Raw genomic sequence first — 19248 nt, 5'->3', positions numbered from 1 at the left:
CTATCCTCACCCATCAACATCTATCCTCACCCATCAACATCCCTCCTCACCCATCAACATCTATCCTCACCCATCAACATCTCTCCTCACCCATAAACATCTATCCTCACCCATCAACATCTATCCTCACCCATCAACATCTATCCTCACCCATCAACATATATCCTCACCCATTAACATCCCTCCTCACCCATCAACATCTATCCTCACCCATCAACATCCATCCTCACCCATCAGCATCTATCCTCACCCATTAACATCCATCCTCACCCATCAACAAATATCCTTACCCATCAACATCCCTCCTCACCCATCAACATCTATCCTCACCCATTAACATCTATCCTCACCCATCAACAACTCTCCTCACCCATCAACATCTCTCCTCACCCATAGAAATCTATCCTTGCCCATCAACATCTATCCTTACCCATAGAAATCTGTCATCGCCCATTAACATCTATCCTCACCCATTAACATCTATCCTCACCCATCAACATCTATCCTCACCCATCAACATCCCTCCTCACCCATCAACATCTCTCCTCACCCATAGAAATCTATCCTTGCCCATCAACATCTATCCTTACCCATAGAAATCTGTCCTCGCCCATTAACATCTATCCTCACCCATCAACATCTATCCTCACCCATCAACATCTATCCTCACCCATCAACATATATCCTCACCCATAGAAATCCTTCCTCACCCATCAACATCCCTCCTCACCCATCAACATCTATCCTCACCCATCAACATCTATCCTCACCCATCAACATCTATCCTCACCCATCAACATATATCCTCACCCATAGAAATCCTTCCTCACCCATCAACATCCCTCCTCACCCATCAACATCTATCCTCACCCATCAACATCTGTCCTCACCCATCAACATCCATCCTCACCCATCAACATCTATCCTCACCCATTATCATCTATCCTCACCAATAGAAATCTGTCCTCGCCCATTAACATCTATCCTCACCCATCAACATATATCCTCACCCATAGAAATCCCTCCTCACCCATCAACATCCCTACTCACCCATAGACATCTATCCTCACCCATCAACATCTATCCTCGCCCATTAACATCTATCCTCACCCATTAACATCTATCCTCACCCATCAACATCTATCCTCACCCATCAACATCCCTCCTCACCCATCAACATCTATCCTCACCCATCAACTGCTATCATCAGCCATCAACATCTATCCTCACCCATCAACATCCATCCTCACCCATTAACATCCATCCTCACCCATCAACATCTATGCTCACCAATAGAAATCCCTCCTCATCCATTAACATCTATCCTCACCCATCAACATATATCCTCACCCATAGAAATCCCTCCTCACCCATCAACATCCCTACTCACCCATCAACATCTATGCTCACCAATAGAAATCCATCCTCACCCATTAACATCCCTCCTCACCCATCAACATCCGTACTCACCCATCAACATCTATGCTCACCAATAGAAATCCATCCTCGCCCATTAACATCTATCCTCACCCATAGAAATCCCTCCTCACCAATCAACATCTGTCCTCACCCATCAACATCTGTCCTCACCCATCAACATCCATCCTCACCCATCAACATATATCCCCACCCATTAACATGCCTCCTCACCCATCAACATCTATCCTCGCCCATTAACATCTATCCTCACCCATTAACATCCCTCCTCACCCATCCTTATCTATCCTCACCCATCAACATCCATCCTCATTCATTAACATCCAACCTCACCCATCGACATCCCTCCTCACCCATCGACATCCCTCCTCACCCATCGACATCTATCCTCCCCCATCAATATCTATCCTCACCCATCAACATCTCTCCTCACCCATAGAAATCTATCCTTGCCCATTAACATCTATCCTCACCCATCAACATCTATCCTCACCCATCAACATATATCCTAACCCATCAACATCCCTCCTCACCCATCAACATATATCCTCACCCATCAACATCCCTCCTCACCCATCAGCATCTATCCTCACCCATTAACATCCATCCTCACCCATCAACATATATCCTTACCCATCAACATCCCTACTCACCCATCAACATCTGTCCTCACCCATCAACATCCCTCCTCACCCATCAACATATATCCTCACCCATCAACATCCCTCCTCACCCATCAGCATCTATCCTCACCCATTAACATCCATCCTCACCCATCAACATATATCCTTACCCATCAACATCCCTACTCACCCATCAACATCTGTCCTCACCCATCAACATCCATCCTCACCCATCAACATATATCCCCACCCATTAACATCTATCCTCACCCATTAACATCTATCCTCACCCATCAACTGCTATCATCACCCATCAACATCTATCCTCACCCATCAACATCCCTACTCACCCATCAACATCTGTCCTCACCCATCAACATCCATCCTCACCCATCAACATATATCCCCACCCATTAACATCTATCCTCACCCATTAACATCTATCCTCACCCATCAACTGCTATCATCACCCATCAACATCTATCCTCACCCATCAACATCTGTCCTCACCCATCAACATCCATCCTCACCCATCAACATCTATCCTCACCCATCAACATCTATCCTCACCCATCAACATCTCTCCTCACCCATCAACATCTCTCCTCACCCATAGAAATCTGTCATCGCCCATTAACATCTATCCTCACCCATCAACATCTATCCTCACCCATCAACATCTATCCTCACCCATCAACATCTGTCCTCACCCATCAACATCTCTCCTCACCCATAGAAATCTGTCATCGCCCATTAACATCTATCCTCACCCATCAACATCTATCCTCATCCATCAACATATATCCTCACTCATAGAAATCCCTCCCCACCCATCAACATCCCTACTCACCCATCAACATCCATCCTCACCCATCAACATCTATCCTCTTCCATCAACATCCCTCCTCACCCATCAACATCTATCCTCACCCATCAACTGCTATCATCACCCATCAACATCTATCCTCACCCATCAACATCCATCCTCACCCATTAACATCCATCATCACCCATCAACATCTATCCTCACCCATCAACATCCATCCTCACCCATTAACATCTATCCTCACCCATCAACATCTATCCTCACCCATCAACATCCCTCCTCACCGATCGACTGCTATCATCACCCATCAACATCTATCCTCACCCATCGACATCTATCCTCACCCATCAACATATATCCTCACCCACTAACATCTATCCTCACCCATCAACACCTATCCTCACCCATAGAAATCTATCCTCACCCATCAACATCCCTATCCTCATCCATTAACATCTATCCTCACCCATTAACATCTATCTTCACCCATCAACTGCTATCATCACCCATCAACATCTATCCTCACCCATCAACATCCATCCTCACCCATTAACATCCATCCTCACCCATCAACATCTATCCTCACCCATCAACATCCATCCTCACCCATTAACATCCCTCCTCACCCATCAACATCTATCCTCACCCATCAACTGCTATCATCACCCATCAACATCTATCCTCACCCATCAACATCCATCCTCACCCATTAACATCCATCATCACCCATCAACATCTATCCTCACCCATCAACATCCACCCTCACCCATTAACATCTATCCTCACCCATCAACATCTATCCTCACCCATCAACATCCCTCCTCACCGATCGACTGCTATCATCACCCATCAACATCTATCCTCACCCATCGACATCTATCCTCACTCATCAACATCTATCCTCACCCATCAACATCCCTCCTCACCGATCGACTGCTATCATCACCCATCAACATATATCCTCACCCATTAACATCTATCCTCACCCATCAACATCTAATTCCACCAGTTAACATCTATCCTCACCCATCAACATCTAATTCCACCAGTTAACATCTATCCTCACCCATCAACATCTAATTCCACCAGTTAACATCTATCCTCACCCATCAACATCTATCCTCATTCATAAACATATATCCTCACCCATTAACATCTATCCTCACCCATCCACATCTAATTCCACCAGTTAACATCTATCCTCACCCATCAACATGTATCCTCACCCATTAGAAGATCAGTCACGTGGTATCATGTGACAGTGATTGTGATCCAAAGGGTAGGGAATCATACCATGTATCACATCTGTGAATATTACTTGAGTAATCTGGCACTGGTGACTGGAAGCAGGCAGGTTAAATCGAGATGAGCAGGTGGATCAGATGAATGGTAATGAGAAACTGGGCGGTTTCTATTGAAGAGGATTAGGGGCAATGAAAAAAAATATTTTTTTTTATTTGAGTTTAATCTGCTGAGAAAACAGTCAGAATTCTGAGATTAAAGTTAGAATTTCTTCATTTTGTTCCAGTGGCCCTAACCTCATTTTTTTGCAGGAGACTAAGAAAAGTCTGAAGACAGAGAACTCTCAGAGCTCAATGGGGTGTTACTCTTGCTTCATCAGCAGCGACCGTGGCCTCAAAGACACAGCGGAAAGCCCGGAAGTCATCCATGTTGGATCCTTTTGTTTCCCAAGATCAAAGAAAAACAAGAAAGAGGAGAGAAATGCTGCTGCAGTCCTGAAGGACAAAGGCATGACTCCAGAGGCTGAGTCGGTCAGGCCTTAAGCTCAGGCTGCCTGGCATCAGAGAGGCCCTAACACTGGCCCCAGCAGGGCACCAGGAGGCCCTCAGCGTTAGAACCACACTGTGGAAAGGGTTAGAAAACCCAACTGTTCCAGAAGGTTCTACCTTAAATGTGGAATCAGCATTTGGGCCTGAGCAGATCCAACTCTGCCAGGTTTAAAGCAGTGTTAGCCAAACCTGAATAGCTGCTGAAGCAGGAAGGTGATGGAAACTAGAGATCAACCAGTAAAATACACTTTAAGGCCAATTCCAGTAATTTTGACAGCAGTTTAACTGATCTCAGATATGTTCTGCCGGTTTTGGAGCGCCATTTACACAATACAAATGACACCATGATAACAAATGTTACAACAGTCTCATTTTAAACAAAATATAAACCTTTAACAACAAATCAATCAAACATAGCAGGTGGAGGGAGCAGCAATGGATCCCAAGGCATGGTTGCTGAATTACTAATGAATAGAGAACGCTTTCACACATCGACGAGAGATAAACCTTAATATCAGCCCCAAATATCCGATGGTCTGTCTCTAATGGAAAGGTTCATCTAACCTAATCTAATCAAGTGAGGAACCAGATTAGAGGCAGATTTAAACCACCAGTAACCCATGAAGCATTGGTGGGTAAAAGATTGCATTGCAACATATATCCTCACCTATCAACATCCCTCCTCACCCATCAACATATATCCTCACCCATCAACATCCATCCTCACCCATCAGCATCTATCCTCACCCATTAACATCCATCCTCACCCATCAACAAATATCCTTACCCATCAACATCCCTCCTCACCCATCAACATCTATCCTCACCCATTAACATCTATCCTCACCCATCAACATCTCTCCTCACCCATCAACATCTCTCCTCACCCATAGAAATCTATCCTTGCCCATCAACATCTATCCTTACCCATAGAAATCTGTCATCGCCCATTAACATCTATCCTCACCCATTAACATCTATCCTCACCCATCAACATCTATCCTCACCCATCAACATCCCTCCTCACCCATCAACATCTCTCCTCACCCATAGAAATCTATCCTTGCCCATCAACATCTATCCTTACCCATAGAAATCTGTCCTCGCCCATTAACATCTATCCTCACCCATCAACATCTATCCTCACCCATCAACATCTATCCTCACCCATCAACATATATCCTCACCCATAGAAATCCTTCCTCACCCATCAACATCCCTCCTCACCCATCAACATCTATCCTCACCCATCAACATCTATCCTCACCCATCAACATCTATCCTCACCCATCAACATATATCCTCACCCATAGAAATCCTTCCTCACCCATCAACATCCCTCCTCACCCATCAACATCTCAACATCTATCCTCACCCATCAACATCTGTCCTCACCCATCAACATCCATCCTCACCCATCAACATCTATCCTCACCCATTATCATCTATCCTCACCAATAGAAATCTGTCCTCGCCCATTAACATCTATCCTCACCCATCAACATATATCCTCACCCATAGAAATCCCTCCTCACCCATCAACATCCCTACTCACCCATAGACATCTATCCTCACCCATCAACATCTATCCTCGCCCATTAACATCTATCCTCGCCCATTAACATCTATCCTCACCCATTAACATCTATCCTCACCCATCAACATCTATCCTCACCCATCAACATCCCTCCTCACCCATCAACATCTATCCTCACCCATCAACTGCTATCATCAGCCATCAACATCTATCCTCACCCATCAACATCCATCCTCACCCATTAACATCCATCCTCACCCATCAACATCTATGCTCACCAATAGAAATCCCTCCTCATCCATTAACATCTATCCTCACCCATCAACATATATCCTCACCCATAGAAATCCCTCCTCACCCATCAACATCCCTACTCACCCATCAACATCTATGCTCACCAATAGAAATCCATCCTCACCCATTAACATCCCTCCTCACCCATCAACATCCCTACTCACCCATCAACATCTATGCTCACCAATAGAAATCCATCCTCGCCCATTAACATCTATCCTCACCCATAGAAATCCCTCCTCACCAATCAACATCTGTCCTCACCCATCAACATCTGTCCTCACCCATCAACATCCATCCTCACCCATCAACATATATCCCCACCCATTAACATGCCTCCTCACCCATCAACATCCATCCTCACCCATCAACATATATCCCCACCCATTAACATGCCTCCTCACCCATCAACATCTATCCTCGCCCATTAACATCTATCCTCACCCATTAACATCCCTCCTCACCCATCCTTATCTATCCTCACCCATCAACATCCATCCTCATTCATCAACATCTATCCTCACCCATCGACATCTATCCTCACCCATCAACATCTATCCTCACCCATCAACATCCCTCCTCACCGATCGACTGCTATCATCACCCATCAACATATATCCTCACCCATTAACATCTATCCTCACCCATCAACATCTAATTCCACCAGTTAACATCTATCCTCACCCATCAACATCTAATTCCACCAGTTAACATCTATCCTCACCCATCAACATCTATCCTCATTCATAAACATACTGTATATCCTCACCCATTAACATCTATCCTCACCCATCCACATCTAATTCCACCAGTTAACATCTATCCTCACCCATCAACATGTATCCTCACCCATTAGAAGATCAGTCACGTGGTATCATGTGACAGTGATTGTGATCCAAAGGGTAGGGAATCATACCATGTATCACATCTGTGAATATTACTTGAGTAATCTGGCACTGGTGACTGGAAGCAGGCAGGTTAAATCGAGATGAGCAGGTGGATCAGATGAATGGTAATGAGAAACTGGGCGGTTTCTATTGAAGAGGATTAGGGGCAATGAAAAAAAAATATTTTTTTTTATTTGAGTTTAATCTGCTGAGAAAACAGTCAGAATTCTGAGATTAAAGTTAGAATTTCTTCATTTTGTTCCAGTGGCCCTAACCTCATTTTTTTGCAGGAGACTAAGAAAAGTCTGAAGACAGAGAACTCTCAGAGCTCAATGGGGTGTTACTCTTGCTTCATCAGCAGCGACCGTGGCCTCAAAGACACAGCGGAAAGCCCGGAAGTCATCCATGTTGGATCCTTTTGTTTCCCAAGATCAAAGAAAAACAAGAAAGAGGAGAGAAATGCTGCTGCAGTCCTGAAGGACAAAGGCATGACTCCAGAGGCTGAGTCGGTCAGGCCTTAAGCTCAGGCTGCCTGGCATCAGAGAGGCCCTAACACTGGCCCCAGCAGGGCACCAGGAGGCCCTCAGCGTTAGAACCACACTGTGGAAAGGGTTAGAAAACCCAACTGTTCCAGAAGGTTCTACCTTAAATGTGGAATCAGCATTTGGGCCTGAGCAGATCCAACTCTGCCAGGTTTAAAGCAGTGTTAGCCAAACCTGAATAGCTGCTGAAGCAGGAAGGTGATGGAAACTAGAGATCAACCAGTAAAATACACTTTAAGGCCAATTCCAGTAATTTTGACAGCAGTTTAACTGATCTCAGATATGTTTTGCCGGTTTTGGAGCGCCATTTACACAATACAAATGACACCATGATAACAAATGTTACAACAGTCTCATTTTAAACAAAATATAAACCTTTAACAACAAATCAATCAAACATAGCAGGTGGAGGGAGCAGCAATGGATCCCAAGGCATGGTTGCTGAATTACTAATGAATAGAGAACGCTTTCACACATCGACGAGAGATAAACCTTAATATCAGCCCCAAATATCCGATGGTCTGTCTCTAATGGAAAGGTTCATCTAACCTAATCTAATCAAGTGAGGAACCAGATTAGAGGCAGATTTAAACCACCAGTAACCCATGAAGCATTGGTGGGTAAAAGATTGCATGAAGGTAGGGTTCACTGATAAATCTTGAATCTGTCATGTTTTAAGAGGAGATTCTGGTAGCATCACTGATCTCTATTTATTAACTGGATTGCTGATAGCGCAAATGTATATATATATATATATTATATATATATATATATATATATATATATATATATATATATATATATATATATATATATATATATATATATATATATATATATATATATATATACATTTGCGCTATCAGCAATCCAATATATATATGTATTTATTGTATTTAGAACTTTTGGCAGATCTGTATTATTATGCTCCATTAACACATTAGTTTTGTTGTGATGGATTTGTATAATATGTTACAGTATATTACATGATTTATAGACTCCATTGACTTCAGACTGACTATGCAATGTGATTTGTCTATATTTTTTAAGTTATAGTAATCTACTAATGCTATGAAAGCATTAGCAAAATTTAAAAGTGAAAATGAGAACATCATTGTTGTTCCATACTGTATGATCCAAGCTGATGTTCTCACCTTCAGATGTTTGGGTTCTAGAGCAAAGTGCTTCAACCGTTCACTGCATTTGGGGAACCTTGGTTTTTGTAAATGTTTCCATCAGGGGCCATCATCCATGTGCATGTCTTTCGCATGTTCTGTGCTCTAACTTTCTGTCAGTATAAAGAAGGTTGGATGATGACAAAGTCATACTTAAGGAGGATAATGGAGCTGTCCAATAAAAGGGGATCAGACGTTTTCCTCAGGAGAGATTATCTCAGTGACGTGTCCAACGATCATTCTGGATGCAAACATAACTCACTGTGGAAACAAATGGAGGACAGCAGGTCGAGCTGATAGCTGCTGATTCTCAAAATTACTTTTGTTAGTGAACTTCACATCTCTAATAACCCCATCTTTTAAAAACTCCCCTTCTGTCCTGTGAACATCTTGGTATCCAAAAGAATGAACTGGAAGGTGTTGATATGGAGAGCGATGCTAAAACGATTCAGGACCAAAGACATTAGGGTACCAGGCTGTAGTCATTTAGCTCGGTGTATTTCATGGGTACTGCATGAGGTGGAGCATTTGGACCTCATAGTTTCAGTGACTTATTGAAGAGTTACGAGTGAAGATGGGGACCTGCTGCTTCGCACAATTTTTCAGGCGGAGTGGGACAAAAATACCATCAGAACCTGGAGCTTTTTTCTGCTTATAACGCTGAAAGACCTTATTTACATCCTTCTCTGCACATAGATAGTAGCTTTTTAGCAGGTTGGTTTCACTTCCCTAATATCCCCTCACATAAGAAAAATCCATGGATTGTTGTCTAATGTGCAAAGGGGCTCAATCTGCACAGGTCCTCACAATAACTGATGACTGATATCATAGCATTAGAAAGTTGGTTTAAACCTTAAGCTGAAGGTTAAACAACATTACAACCTGGGCCTCAAAAGCACTCCTACTTTAGGTATGTATATTTATGTACATATACACTCACCGGTCACTTTATTAGGTACACCTGTCCAACTGCTCGTTAACACTCAATTTCTAAGCAGCCAATCACATGGCGGCAACTCAGTGCATTTAGGCATGTAGACATGGTCAAGACAATCTCCTGCAGTTCAAACCGAGCATCAGTATGGGGAAGAAAGGTGATTTGAGTGACTTTGAACGTGGCATGATTGTTGGTGCCAGAAGGGCTGGTCTGAGTATTTCAGAAACTGCTGATCTACTGGGATTTTCACGCACAACCATCTCTAGGGTTTACAGAGAATGGTCCGAAAAAGAAAAAACATCCAGTGAGCGGCAGTTCTGTGGGCGGAAATGCCTTGTTGATGCCAGAGGTCAGAGGAGAATGGCCAGACTGGTTCGAGCTGAAAGAAGGGCAACAGTGACTCAAATAACCACCCGTTACAACGAAGGTGGGCAGAAGAGCATCTCTGAACGCACAGTACGTCGAACTTTGAGGCAGATGGGCTACAGCAGCAGAAGACCACACCGGGTGCCACTCCTTTCAGCTAAGAACAGGAAACTGAGGCTACAATTTGCACAAGCTCATCGAAATTGGACAATAGAAGATTGGAAAAACGTTGCCTGGTCTGATGAGTCTCGATTTCTGCTGCGACATTCGGATGGTAGGGTCAGAATTTGGCGTCTACAACATGAAAGCATGGATCTATCCTGCCTTGTATCAACGGTTCAGGCTGGTGGTGGTGGTGTAATGGTGTGGGGAATATTTTCTTGGCACTCTTTGGGCCCCTTGGTACCAATTGAGCATCGTTGCAACGCCACAGCCTACCTGAGTATTGTTGCTGACCATGTCCATCCCTTTATGACCACAATGTACCCAACTTCTGATGGCTACTTTCAGCAGGATAATGCGCCATGTCATAAAGCTGGAATCATCTCAGACTGGTTTCTTGAACATGACAATGAGTTCACTGTACTCAAATGGCCTCCACAGTCACCAGATCTCAATCCAATAGAGCATCTTTGGGATGTGGTGGAACGGGAGATTCGCATCATGGATGTGCAGCCGACAAATCTGCGGCAACTGTGTGATGCCATCATGTCAATATGGACCAAACTCCCTGAGGAATGCTTCCAGCACCTTGTTGAATCTATGCCATGAAGAATTGAGGCAGTTCTGAAGGCAAAAGGGGGTCCGACCCGTTACTAGCATGGGGTACCTAATAAAGTGGCCGGTGAGTGTATATATATATATATATATATATATATATATATATATATATATATATATATATATATATATATATATATATATATATATATATATACCTCATTCAGATATCAACTATCAAAATTAAAAGTTGTTATTCATTTGTACATTTTCAGATTTAAAATAAGGGTAGTCCTGTTTCTCTGACTGTGACTAACTGGATGTGCTCTCTTCATCCTATGACAGGGGAGCTGGCTCGGAGCTCGTCTGCCTGGCTGTGTGTTTCCTTTTACAGTTGCTTTTTCTATCTCTGCTTCTGTCTCCTTGAACCCCAGTCGGCCCCAAAAGATGGCCGCTCACACTGAGTCTGGTTCTGCTGGAGGTTTCTTCCTATTCGGAGGGAGTTTTTCCTCTCCACTGTCGCTACAAGCATGCTTGGTGTGAGGGATTTCCTGCAAGTCAATGGGTTGATGCAATCAACTGGTTTTCCTTAGATAGAAACCTTGAATCAATCTGACTGGATGATCTTGTGAATTGGCGCTATATAAATAAACTGAATTGAATTGAATTAAAATCAGTTTGCAGCATCAGCAATCACTCTCCTGCAGAGGTACATCGGTATTAGGTGCTTTCCATGCTCTTTTCAATCTAAGGTCAACCTAATGCCATGGAGACATTAGAGATGCTCTGTTCAGTATATTTTCAAATAATTCAATAAAAGTTGAATAAATCTCAAAAAATTTAGGTTTAACAATTCTCTGTATTACTCAATAATGATCAATCTGAATAAAGGATAACAAATGTTGGAAGTGTAGTAAAGAGGTGGGTAACCCTTGATAGTGCCCTTTTGCAAGGTAGTTTAAAACACTTCCTATTTCTTTAATCTGGAAAAACAAAGACAAACAAAGAGGAAAAGTAATAAGTTACTTATTGATAATATAAGTATTGATAACCAAGATGAAGTTAATAAGGAAGTAAGAAACTTTTATAAAAACTGTATACGTCCAAATTTTCAGTAGACCATTGTCAAATATTTTTTGAAAAAATTGGGAAATATAGAGAAAAAAACTAATGGGAATTTTAAGCAACTTTTGGATTACAACCTCAAAATTCAAGAGCTGAAATTTAGCAATTGCAAAAATGTCGAAAGGAAAATCCTGCAGACTGGATTAACAATAGAGTTTTATAATCAATTTTTGGAATGATATCAGACTACTGCTTTATAATGCCCTGCTTGAATGCATTTCATCTGGTCAGCTGTGCCCTACGATGAAAAGAGGTGTTATAACCCTAATTCCAAAGATGAATAAAGATTGATTGTTATTAGATAATTGGAGTCCAATAACACTACTATGCAACGACTATAAATTGCTCACATCTACTCTAATAGATAGATATAGGATTAGCAAAACTAGTGGATGAGTGTCAATCAGCCTTTGTGAACGGTAGAGTTATATATAACCATGCTAGACCAATTATTAACCTATTAGATTATAGAGACTTTATTCATACAAATAGCTAAATATTGTTCTTAGACTTTTTTAAAGCCTTTGACACATTTGAACAGCCCTTTTTGCAAAAAACTTTACACTTTTTGGGTTTTGGAAGCAAATTTTGTGTAATAGTTAAAATGATCTACACTGACGTCAGTAGCACGGTCTCTCTAAACCCAGGAATAACTCCTGGATTTGAGATTTAATGCAGAGTCAGACAGGGTTGTCCCATTTCCCCAAAGCTTTTTTTTTATGTTTTTATTTTAGCAACACAGCTGCTCGCTTTGTTAATTAAAAACTCCAATGACACACAAGGTCTCGCAATTTTCCATAGAGAATTTAGAATAAGCCAATTTGCAGATGATACCTGTATCTTTTTAAAAGATAAATCAATGAAAGATAAAGCCCTCAGTACTATTTCCATCTACTCTGTAGCGTCTGGTTTATCTCTTAATTAGTGTTGCGCCGATGCCATTTTTTGGCCCCGATACCGATACCCGATACCTGGCTGTGCAGTATCGGCCGATACCGATACCATAATAATGTAAAATAATTGCCATCATGGCTTTGTCAAGCTGCTGCCTACCTTTGTGAAGCAGGAAAAAATCTAATAAAAAGTGAATCCAGTAGAACTTTTTATTGCCTACCAGGAGTGGGTGACAATAGTTGAATAAACTTATGGCTCTCAAAATGGTATCATTGCCCTATTTGTTGCCACTCGCCAATACCGATACCACCATTTTAGGGCAGTATTGGGGCCCCGTCCGGTACTGGTATCGGTATCGGTGCAACACTACTTTTAATATCAAAAAATGCAAACTACTCCTTATTCATACAAGTCCTGATCCCTCCGTTGCCCCAATTCAAGTTGTAACTGAAGTTAAATATCTGGGGCTGACAATATCAAAACACTTAACTAGAAGAGAAGATAGAAATATCACAAATCGTATTTTGGATTTGAAAAAAGGCCTTAGTCACTGGTTAACAAGAGACCTTGCTATATTTGGCAGAACTATTCTGTCCAAAATTGAAGTTATCTCCAAACTGATCTATCCCTGCCACTCCTTGTTTATTTCCTCTAAAAACACGAGTAAAGCAAACCCAAAAAATATTCTAATTTTTATGGAGGAATAAAACGCATTACATCAAAAAATCTCAGTGGCTTAAAGAATACAATAAAGGTGGTATTAAAACTCCAGATACTGAATCAATGGTTGGTACCTTCTGAATTAACTGGATCAAATATTATATGCTGCACCTGAATTCTATGTTGTATCACATTCCAAGATCCTTGTTTGATAAATTAGGAGGTTTAGACTTTATTCCAAAATGTAATTTTGATGTAAACTGGATTCAAACCAAGCTGTCCAACTTCCACAGCAGATTTTGCATTATTGGAAAATAATTTCCACCCACAGCTTTTCTCCCCATAGCCCTACCCTATGGAACAATAAAGTAATAACAATTAATCGTAAACCTATCTTCGAAAAGACATTATTTATGTTACAGATTTATTTAATGATAACACGGATATTTTAAATTATTCAGATAAAAAAAAAGATGTAAATTTTTCTTTAAGGGAGTATAACAAACTGTGTAAATCGATTTCACTGCTGATAATTCACTTGATTAAAAATTCTAGGTTATACAGTAAATACCCACCAATATTGGCCAGCTTGTTGATTCCACAATGCAATCTATTTGATAAACAAAAATGCAATAATAAATTCATTAACAGTTTTTCGAAAGCCAGAAAATGTCATGATTATGATAGATTTACTTGGAAGAGATATATTCCTGTTAGTTCAGATACAGCTGATATAGCATTCTCAAAATTTGTTAAATGGCCCATTCTACCTAAAGTCAAAGAAACGTGTTTTAAAGTTATAAACAAAATTCATCCTGTGGCAGAATAAAAAAAAAGAATAGAATTGTAGAAAGAAAATAATTGTAATTTTAATAACTGTGAAACTCTTGAACATATGTTTTATATCCTGTGTCCTCTTCTGGAAAGAGATAAAAGATTGGATTTCTTTGAAAATTAATGATTTGCCTCAATTTGCTCTAAATTATGTCATTCTTTATTTGGACCATCTTCCTTTGCCTGTTTCTGATACTATGAATATCATCCTGCTGTTGGGTAAATATTATATCCACTGTGCTAAATGGAGAAATGTAAACCTTCCTTTCATTGCTTTATTAATGATTTGAAAACCTTGTATTCCTTTTATCTCCTCTTTCTTTCATCTTTTCTCCTGTGTTTCTGTTTTTCCTTTCCTGTTCATACATTGCAGTGTCCATATAATCTGTAAAATTCCCTGCATAAATACAATAAAGCAATTTATATGCATAAATCAAGCGGAACACTATGGTGATAGCCGTACTGCTCCACTTGTGAAAGTAAAATCTGTTGGGCTCTTTTTGGCATCAAGACAGTTATTCTTATTGTCACATTGCCAGACAGGACACAGTAAAAACAAAAAACAAACAAACTTTTTTCTTTTAAAAAGATAAAAAAAAAAGGACAAATATGCCAAAAAGTGAGTCTTAAATTCTCCCATCATCTGTTATTCTAATTGCATCCACCTTTTTTTTTGTTTTTCAAAGTTCTCTGGCTCTTTCTATGTTGTATTTAAATGTTTGTTTAAATAAATCCACTGCTATTAACCTTCCTCTTGTCGTGTACATTTTTGTCATCTTCTTTGAGGGTATTTTTCATGTAAATGTCTTAATAAAAAAAAAACAGAAAGAATTTTAAGGCATTCATTTTCTCATGAAATACATTATTAACCTTTAACACGTTATATTTTAGTACGTTTATAATTTTGGGGAAAGGAAAACGTAATATTAGTCTTTTTAACCAAATAAAATCGAGGACGACCCGGATGTATATCTGGATGCACAAACGAGCTGAAGGCGCATGCGCAGAACGGATCGTGCTTCCAGGATGGATCGGGTGGTGTTTTCCTCCCAGGCTGATCTGTCCAGTAGATGGCAGTAGTGTTCATGGTACCGGGTTTTCGCGTTTACTCCAAGCAGTTTTCTGTGCAGTAGAAGAAGAATGCGTTAGAGGACTTCCTGGATGCTCGGATGTGAATGTAAACACAGAAATGTCGCAGTCTCCAGACAGCAGAAGCCTTTTGTCCGCTTCTTCGCAGCTCAACCTCATGGAAGTAGAATCGGTGAGAGAAGCTGGTTCTGTTCTGCTTCAGTTCGATACCAAACATAAACCCAAAGAGTCAGCTGGATGTTACAGGCTGTGGTGGACAGGTGTCTGTTTAATTTGGGATTTTATAAACCTGGATGCGTGATGGTTCCCCTCAGATTACATCATAGATATAAAACATATTCAATTAGGAATAAAACTCTGTTTTCTGGATGAAGTAGGGATCAAATCATCAAAGTTTCCTCGTCATCATCCTGTTCCCAATCTTCTGTCGTTTCCCCATTTTTAGCAGCATTTTTTACTCTGTAGAAACCAGATTTTATGAACCCAGAAGTCAGAGTCCAGTTCGGCCCAAACGGACCACTGAATAATATGCTAATCCAGAAGCTGCAAGGGAAGCTTTCTGCGGTGTTAGAAGAAGCTAATCCATATAGTCCAGCCCTAAGCTCCTTTCTATGGAGGACCAATCCTGCCATAATTAAAAACACATACAGAAATAAATGAAGGACTTAATAATATAAAATTATTGAAAAAGTGGCTAATAATATGAATTTGTGTGACATTAAATGTGACAATAAAGTAAAAATAAGATATTTCTTTATCAATTGATCAATTATTATTCAAAAAATATAGACTTCCACTTTTATTTTTACGTTTATTCATGCATTTACGATGACTTATTTTTAAGTCGTCCATACTAATCCCACCATCCAGTCTGAAACATGTGGTTACAAGCCAGCGGATCCTGTTGCTGCCTCTAGATCAGGGGTCTTCAACGTTTTCCAGGCGAAGAACCCCAAAACTAATGGCGAGATGCAGTGGGGACCCCCTAATATTGTATGATATTGTGTTCTATCAAACTGGTCCTATAGTCACTCTATTACAGATGGAGTAATGTAACTAAAGTAATTCCTCCCTGGGATTATTAAAGTATTTCTGATTCTGATTCCTGGTTGATGGGACAGGTGTTGTAAATGAAACGGTGCCCAGATTGAAAGAGCTCCTGTGTGTCGCTGAATGTGTTAATTGATGACTGAAAGACATCTTCTGCCTCCATTTATCTGTTTACTACAGTGTGCTGAATTCATGTTAATGTGGATTTAAAGACATTTCAATTAGTGGAAGAAATTTCAGGGGCTAATATAAAAAAAACTTAATCAACCTAAACTTTAGGTACCCCCATGCAGTACCTCTGTGGACCCCCTGTTTAAGAATAATGCCATATGTCATGCAAAAAGATGTGTCACAGATTACAACATAAAAGTTGCTTCTAATTCTCTTGTTTCTGTTTGGTATTTCTTCTTTTTTTATGTTTTTTCTTAGATTGACGATAAGGAGTTTGACATCCCCCAAGTGGACACGCCTCCCACCCTGGAGAGCATCCTCAGTCAGGTCAGTCCGGCGTTGTTTGGTATGATTCTTTACATCGTCTTTTTATCTACAAGATACTAGTGTCTGCATATTTTTATGATGCGATTTAAGTGAGATATAGTCCCCGCAATCTCACCTCGATTTCATTTCCTGTCAGCAAGTGGCGTGCAATATGATTGACGTTATTATTCTCTGCTGTAATTGGTTAAGACCCTTTGGGCTGTTGGGCTTTGTAGCCAATAAATTAAGGTTTCAAACAACCCCAAATGTGTGTAGTTTATTTATAGGGGTACCGCATTACAGGCTTGTGTTAGAGAGAAACACAGACACCAGCAGGTGGAGCCATTGAGTGCAGCTCCAAACTGACACCAAAAGTTAAAAAACCCCACAGCTCTGGAACTGATGTAGCTACAGGTTGGAAATTTTCTGCATTCGTGGTTGACATGATGTGGAACAAATCTAATACAATGAGACCGGCCTTTTCTCAAGAATGTCTTTATTACTGCTGTTCAAAAAAGTCCCATAATTTCCGAGAACAAACCACCAACTTTGAGTCATGTTTGAACTGATGCAGCTTGGTCTGTGTTCTACTCACCCAATTTTAATTTAGATATTCATCAAATAGAGGGTGTTAGCTTTCAAGTAATGTAATTTAATTTGGGCTTACAGTTGTTAAGTTATTTGCTTTTCCATTTGGGTATGCAAAATAGGCGAGGATTACCCAAAATGAGGTGAATGTTAAGAGGATAAAAAATAAATTCAGTTTATCTACCAGGATATATGAGGATAAATCTTTATGAGAATAATCACAGTGACACAAATTAAAGGAGAATTCCGGTTTTTAACGCTTTTAGCCAATTTTCTGTAGTGTCCAGGATGAAATCGACTGATCGACACCAAAATTTTGACAATTGGTCCTGTCTCTGCTTTTTGGCTAATTTAGAATCGACCCCTGGCTGCTTTAGAATGGCTTCCATAGAGCATGTCCGATAATGTCCTTAAAACAACCTTAAACGTTCTTTTTTTAAAATATGCTACTCACCGTGTCGTCAGCGCTGTTCAATGACGTTCCAAAAAAAGTTTCGTAAAGAAAAAACGTTCCTGTAGTGTTTTATTTAGCATTTTGTAAATCCCATTGAGTTCTGTTGGAATAGTCAATATTCCGCTGCCACCGGAAACGGAAATGGGGCCTGTTTACACAGTTGTAGTCTTTTCGCTTCACTCTGTGTACTCCGACGTCGAGGTGCTAACGTCTCTGTTAAACACTTTAAAAAACTCTGAAAATGGAATACGAAAGGTGGATTGTTGATTCTCGACATCGGAGTACACGGAGTGAAGCGAAAAGACTACAACTGTGTAAACAGGCCCCATTTCCGTTTCCGGTGGCAGCGGAATATTGACTATTCCAACAGAACTCAATGGGATTTACAAAATGCTAAATAAAACACTACAGGAACGTTTTTTCTTTACGAAACTTTTTTAGGAACATCATTGAACAGCGCTGACGACCCGGTGAGTAGCATATTTTAAAAAAAGAACGTTTAAGGTTGTTTTAAGGACATTATCGGACATGCACAATGGAAGCCATTCTAAAGCAGCCAGGGGGTGATTCTGTATGAGCCAAAAAGCAGAGACAGGAGCAATTGTCAAAATTTTGGTGTCGATCATTCGATTTCATCCTGGACACTACAGAAAATGGGCTTAAAGTGTTAAAAACCGGAATTCTCCTTTAAGAATGTGTATAATTTATTTAGTGTATGTAATACAAATCTAGATAAATGAATGAATAACTATTGGTCACAAATCACCAGGATATATAAGGAGGAATCTACTAATAGCCTTTAAATAGTAGGAAAACTCTATCTTATATCCTCAGATTCCACCAGTTGACTTTCTGTCTTTCATTTCTTCTGCTCTTCCTGCCCCCAAACCTCCCTGGTTTATATATATTGAACCCCACCTCCATGTTATTACTGGTTCTGGGC

The 19248-nt window shown here is 40.5% G+C and overlaps 1 protein-coding gene across 4 annotated transcripts in view; it reads left to right on the top strand.

The window, feature by feature from the left end:
* Positions 1 to 15753: 15753 nt before the first annotated feature.
* vps8 (VPS8 subunit of CORVET complex) overlaps positions 15754 to 19248 on the top strand; it is a 68643-nt gene continuing 65148 nt past the window's right edge. For all 4 annotated transcript variants that reach the window (XM_038271199.1, XM_038271198.1, XM_038271197.1 and 1 more), the window contains exons 1-2: positions 15754 to 15908; positions 17216 to 17284. In XM_038271199.1, coding sequence (XP_038127127.1) covers positions 15837 to 15908; positions 17216 to 17284 — 141 coding nt within the window. In that variant the 5' untranslated portion in view covers positions 15754 to 15836. The remainder of the gene's footprint in view (positions 15909 to 17215; positions 17285 to 19248) is intronic.

Source organism: Cyprinodon tularosa, unplaced genomic scaffold (assembly GCF_016077235.1).
Source record: "Cyprinodon tularosa strain WSP-4 unplaced genomic scaffold, ASM1607723v1 ctg794, whole genome shotgun sequence".
Taxonomy (NCBI): domain Eukaryota; kingdom Metazoa; phylum Chordata; class Actinopteri; order Cyprinodontiformes; family Cyprinodontidae; genus Cyprinodon; species Cyprinodon tularosa.
This window is presented reverse-complemented; position numbering and strand designations above follow the sequence as displayed.